Source organism: Eimeria necatrix, genomic scaffold (assembly GCF_000499385.1).
Source record: "Eimeria necatrix Houghton genomic scaffold, Enh_scaff1053, whole genome shotgun sequence".
In the NCBI taxonomy this organism is placed as follows: Eukaryota; Apicomplexa; class Conoidasida; order Eucoccidiorida; family Eimeriidae; genus Eimeria; species Eimeria necatrix.
This window is the reverse complement of record NW_013654835.1, coordinates 6335-12812: the sequence shown is the minus strand read 5'-3', so window position 1 is coordinate 12812 and position 6478 is coordinate 6335. Positions and strand designations below refer to the sequence as shown.

Genomic DNA, 6478 nt, shown 5'->3' with positions numbered 1-6478 from the left:
ACAGTCTATGCAACCTGCAGCGGCGGAGCCAAGGAAGAATACCTGCGGTCCGCTGGAATTCAGTATATCACGACAAGCCGCGATGCGTCGACTTTTGCGAAGGATATGCGTGAGTTCCTAGGGCCAGATGGGCACGTCGACGTAGTGCTGAACACGCTCGTGGACGACTATATCCCAGAGTCTCTCAAACTGCTCGGACCAAATGGACGCTTCATGGAGTTGGGCAAGAGGGGCATTTGGACTCGTGAGCAAGTGAAGGAGGCTCGTCCAGATGTGATGTACGAGACAATAGCTGTGGACACCATGATGGAAGAAGACCCCGCTTGGTTTGGTGGAATGCTTGACAGAATCCGGGAGAGCGTCGAGAGTGGTCGGCTCTCCAGCCCTCCACTGAAAGTATTTGACATGGAGGATCCTGTTGAGGGAGGAGTGGCTGCATTTAGGTATCTGCAGAGAGCCCAGCATATTGGGAAGGTCGTCGTCAAGCTCCCGAGCTCTATTGAACCAGTAGAGGACGGGGCTATTGTCATAACAGGTGGCCTTGGCGCTCTTGGCTTGGTGGTTGCCGGCTGGCTTGCAGAGGAAGGAGCTCGAAACATTGTTTTAATAGCCCGTCGCGAGTCTCCGCCTCCCTCAGGCAGCGTGCCTGAATGGGACTGGCTGTCGAATATCAATTGTAAAGTAAGCTTCTTCTCTTGCGACGTGTCGAATTATGAAAGCGTGCGCGGCGTCTTTAAGAAGATACAGAAGACTGTGGCTCCGATCAAAGGGATTTTCCATGCAGCGGGGGCTCTTGCTGACTCGCTCCTTGACAGCCAGTCACTCGAAGGGCTCCGTCGCGTTTATTCTGGCAAGGTGTCAGGGGCTTGGAACATTCATCGAGTGTGCGAAGAACAGGGCATCGACAAAGACCTTCGGTTTTTCGTGTTGTTTTCTTCCATCACATCGCTTATAGGAAACGTTGCGCAGGCCAACTATGCCTCAGCCAATGCATGCCACGATGCTTTGGCGCAGTGGCGCAGACGAAAAGGCCTTTGCTGCCAGTCAGTCCAGTGGGGACCCTGGATTGAGCAAGGCATGGCAGTGGAGATGAGGCAGCAACTGGCAAGAAATGGCATGAAAGGAATTACAAACGAACTTGGCTTTAGAACTCTCCATGACGTTCTTCTTCACCCAGATTGCCCCCCGGTTTTGGCTTGCCAGGCATTCAAGTGGAGAGCATTTTTCATTCGATATGTCACTGTCCCCCCGCTTTTTGAAGGGGTCTCGCAGGAGGCGGCAGATTTACCAGAATCGTCAGGCATGACTATGAAGCACCTTTCTACGGCGGAAAGGAAAGAGTTTATCAAGGCTCAAGTGGCTGCGGCTGCTCGACAGGTTCTTGGGAGCAGCTCTCCTCCTTCGTTTGACAAGCCTCTGCAGGATCTAGGAGTGGATTCACTCGGAGCCGTCGAATTCCGTAACCTTCTCTCCAAAAAGCTGGGTATGAAGCTCTCCGCAACTACGTTGTTCGATTACCCCACTCTTAATGCAATTACCGAATATGTCTTTGAGGCAACGGGAGAGGACAGCGGCCCAACCGAGAGTGGTGCAGGTTTTCAGTTAGGACGTGGTGGTGTCCCGCATGAGGGCCTCGCTATCGTGTCAGTTGCCTGCAGATTCCCTGGCAGCTCTGACTCGACAGAAGCAATGTGGCACATGCTCATAAATCGTACGGATTGTATGATGGATATTCCCCTAAGCCGATGGAGTGTGCACGAAATGTACAGCGACGACTTTGACTTTCCTGGGAAGGCCTATGTCAAGCGGGCTGCATTCATTGATAATGTAGAGTACTTCGATAACACTTTATTCAACATTACTCCCCCAGAGGTCAAGGCCATGGACCCTCAACAACGAATACTGCTGGAGGTGTCCTATGAAAGCTTTGTCTCTGCTGGCTACACCAGAGAATCCCTCCACAATGCCAACATTGGCGTGTTTGTTGGCGTTTGCAACCATGACTGGGTTTACCTAATGTCTGATGACAAGATATCTTCCTTTTCCGGCACTGGTTCCGCGGGCTCCATAATTGCCAACCGTCTATCGTATGTATATGGATTGAAGGGCCCTTCTGTAGCTGTTGACACAGCCTGCTCATCTTCCCTCGTCGCAGTGGATGTTGCATACGAAAAGGTGGTTCGTGGAGACTGTCAGTCTGCCCTTGTTGCTGGCGCCAACTTGATGCTTACGCCTCACTTGTTCATTGCATTTTGCAAGGCACGCATGCTTTCCCCTGAAGGCAAGTGTAAGACTTTCGATGATTCAGCAAATGGCTATGCAAGGGGTGAAGGCGTAGCAGCGGCAATGATAGTCCCATTTAATGAGGCTCAAGAAGCGAAGATGGAGGTCTTAGCCGTTATTCGAAGCACAGCTTGCAACCATGTTGGCCGAAGTGCCAGTCTTATAGCACCGAATGGCCCTAGCCAAGCTGACGTTATTCGTGCAGCGATTGCCAGAGCGGGCATCAAGCCAGCTGATATTTCTTATGTGGAGACTCATGGAACTGGCACGGCGTTGGGAGACCCAATCGAAGTGCACGCCCTGAAAAGCGTGTTCGCCAATGGGAGAGCAAAAGATAACCCGCTTATACTTGGAGCTCTGAAGACCAATATTGGCCACCTGGAAGGGTCTTCGGGAATTGCCGGGCTGATTAAGGCGGTTCTGGTGTTGCAGAATAAAACTGTTCCCCCCAATATCCACTTCAAAAAGCTGAATGAGCACATAAACGTCTCCGACTTCCCTGTCCAGTTCCCCACAGATGCTGTCCCACTGGCTGCAAACGGTTCAATAAAACGACTTTTTGCTGGTGTTAGCTCGTTCGGATTCGGAGGGGCCAACGCCCATGTAATTCTCGAAGAAGTGCCAGCCAACCTCCGTTCTATTGAGAGGCCCGTCAGCAGACAAAAGATTTGCTTCATGTTTACTGGGCAGGGTTCGCAATATGTTAATATGGGTAAGGCGCTATATGAGGAGAATCAGGTATTCCGACAGTGCTTGATTAAGGCGAGCGAAATTGTTCTTGGCATTATGGGCGTGTCCATTATCGACATTCTCTATCCATCCCCTCAGAAGGAGAGTGAAGCGAAGACGCTTCTTGCCAGCAGCACCATTTCTCAGCTTGCTTTATTTGCATTTGAATATGCGCTGGCGGAGCTGTGGATGTCAAAAAATGTCTTTCCCGACATCGTTCTGGGTCACAGTCTTGGAGAGTATGTGGCGGGGTGCGTGGCGGGAGTCTTGAAGCTTGAGGATGCTCTTAATCTGGTAGCCAGTCGAGCGAAAATAATGGCAGAGTTACCCTCAATGGACGGCGTTATGGCAGCAGTTCGTGCTACAGCAGAGCAGGGCGAGAAAGCCATAGCCGATTTTTATGGAGAAAAGCAGAGGAAGTCATCGGTTGCTGTTGTCAATGGCTTAAAAAGCATCGTTCTTTCTGGCCCACGAAAGGATGTGCAAGCAATTCTGGAGAAAATGAATGCTTCCTCTAGGGCAAAATTTTTATCCGTGTCTCACGCTTTTCATTCACCCTTGGTAGAACCAACATGTGAGCCCTTCAAGAAAGTGGTAGAGCAAGTGCAGCTCCATTCACCGCACATTGAAATGATCTCAACAGTCACAGGACAACTTTGTGATGAGGCTCTTCGGCAACCTGACTACTGGGCTGAGCAAATCACCAAGCCAGTTAGGTTTTGTGACGCTATCCAGCACTGTGTAGCAAATGGAGCGACCTTACTAGTAGAAATAGGGCCTCGTCCTACGCTTACTTCTATGGGAAGGGGTTGCCTCAAGGAGCAGGCTGATAGTGCTCTCCAGTGGATCAACATGGTCGACCCAGAAGGCGTCAAGATCGAAACAATTGATGCCGTCGCCGCTGCAGCAGGTGTGCTTTCGAACTGGTCCCTCTAGTCTTCCCCACGTAATCATTAAGAAAATTCTATGCACGCTGAAGACCTTTAACTCGTGTTTCTGATGCGATGCGCAGCAAAAGGTGCGAAGCCAGCGTCGGTCGTTTTCAATAGGAAGTACTTCCCGTGGAGGGACATTTGCCACCCGTTGCTGGGCCGCAAAGTTGCTCACGAGGACGGTCGCGTGGACTTTGTTGGTGGCATGAGTGAGGAGGCAGAGTCGCTTTTCATTGATCATGTTGTGAAGGATCAGCCGATGTTGCCGGCAACTTCCATGCTGGAGCTCATGGCAGTAGCCTCCAGAGAGGTCCTGGACAAGGGAGCATCGGCGACCCCACCATGCTTGTCTCAGCTCGTCTTCGAAAAGCCACTCATCTTCCAGCCAGGCTCCAACACTTCCATCTCTGTATCAGTTGACTCCCACTGCCAAGTACGCTTGCTAAGCAGCTCAGAAACAGATGAGGGGGAGCAGCAGGTCCACGCGTATGCACAAATCCTCACAAGCTCCATGGAGATACCAGACGTCGATAGCAAGACTATCCTGGAGGCGTGCCCCGATGAAGTTGATATGGCCTCAGCCTATGCTGAGCTACACAAAGCTGGTTTGTCGTATGGTCCACGGTTCCGCACTGTTAAGCGCGCATTTAAAGGTGAGAATGCAGTTGTTGGTCTACTGCAAGCCGTGAGCCCAAAGAATTTCGAGCGTGGCTTCCGTCTACACCCTGCTGTTATGGATGGTGCGCTACAACTCTCCGCGATTTTGCTATCAGATGAAGGGCAGCGCAAGGCTATGATTCCTTTTTCCATTGAATCCGTGACCATACTCAGTGCAAGCTCAGAAAAGGAAATATGGGCCCGGGTTTCCCTATTGTCTCGTACCCCAACTGCAGCAACTGTTGATGCCCAGCTTTTCACATCGGATGGCAAGGTAGTATCAGACTTCAGTGGAGTCACTTTCCGACAGATAGACATGGAGCCTTCAGCTGCGATTCCCCGCGATCTTCTGTGGCACACTGAATGGATTCCATCGTCAAAGCTGGATTCACAAAGTACGACAGAGGCAGAAAGCGAGGGCGTCAGCCAACTATCTCCACTCAGCAGCGACGCCCAACGCCCTGCGCAGCCGAACGCAGCCGATGCAGATGCTACAAGCTCTCACACAGACGAAGGCGGGCCCTGCTCTACGGATACTTGCAGTACAGCTGAACCAGCACGACCAGCAATTATTTTCATTGACTGTACTGGGGATCATGAAGCTCTGCGTGATGACTTTTCAGACAGCGAAGAGACAACCATTGTTTGGCTCTCAAAACCAACAGCTGAAACCGTTGCCAACGTCCTGCCACTGCCGGATGCCTCTTCGCCTATAGAGTCGGACAAAGTAATTTTTGTTCTCGCCCTTAGCACAGCTTCAAGCCCTCAAGATATTCTTTCGTCTGTCCTGGACGTAACCAAGGTTATGGCTACACAGAAAACGGCCCAGTTCTACCCTGCATGGATCTTGACCAGCGGAGCCCAAGGACCAACGTATGATTGCGTGCATCCCCAGAATGCAGGGATCTGGGGTCTTGTGCGATCCATTCGCCTGGAGGTAGACGCTACTGGTACATCGCACTTTATTGGGTGTGCGGACATAGAAGAAGGACTGGATCTTACCAGAGCTGTAAACGAAATCATCGACCAACACCTGGCGTATCCTCAAGAAACCGAGATGCTCGTCCGTTCAGCAGAGTCAGGAACTGGCCTCCAAGTTCTTTTTCCTAGGCTCAACCGTTCTTCCTTGGTTGTACGTGGCCCACTGGAGCTCCATTTGCCTGACCGTGGAGCAGTAACGAACTTATCTCTTCGCCCACAAGCACCTATGCAGCGCAGCTCCCTCGAGCCCTATCAGTGTCGTATTCGTGTGCGCGCTGTTGGATTAAATTTTCGCGATGTACTTAATGTTATGGGTCTATACCCCGGAGACCCCGGGCAACCCGGCGCTGACTGCGCAGGCACGGTCGTGGCAGTTGGCAGCCAGGTTTCCGGCCTGCAAATTGGCGACAGTGTTTACGGCATTGCTCAAGGTTGTCTGAAGACATTCGTTACGGCGCCTGCTGAACTATTGAGGAGGATGCCTGCTTCATGCTCCTTTGAAGAAGCAGCCGCACTACCTGTTGTCGCAGCTACTGTTGACTATGCATTTGCCCAACTAGCTGATGTTAAGGAGTCTGACAAGGTGCTTATACACACGGCAACAGGAGGCGTAGGACTGATTGCTATCCAGTACTGCCAAAGGGTGGGGGCGACAGTCTATGCAACCTGCAGCGGCGGAGCCAAGGAAGAATACCTGCGGTCCGCTGGAATTCAGTATATCACGACAAGCCGCGATGCGTCGACTTTTGCGAAGGATATGCGTGAGTTCCTAGGGCCAGACGGGCACGTCGACGTAGTGCTGAACACGCTCGTGGACGACTATATCCCAGAGTCTCTCAAACTGCTCGGACCAAATGGACGCTTCATGGAGTTGGGCAAGAGGGGCATTTGGACTC

At 51.7% G+C, this 6478-nt stretch overlaps 1 protein-coding gene across 1 annotated transcript in view; it reads left to right on the top strand.

Annotated features, from left to right (window-relative positions):
- Positions 1-105: 105 nt before the first annotated feature.
- ENH_00001860 (Polyketide synthase, related) overlaps positions 106-6478 on the top strand; it is a gene marked incomplete at both ends in the record, with an annotated part of 12256 nt that continues 5883 nt past the window's right edge. The window contains 2 exons of the mRNA XM_013583946.1: positions 106-3922; positions 4025-6343. Of these exons, the coding sequence (XP_013439400.1) occupies positions 106-3922; positions 4025-6343 (6136 nt within the window). The remainder of the gene's footprint in view (positions 3923-4024; positions 6344-6478) is intronic.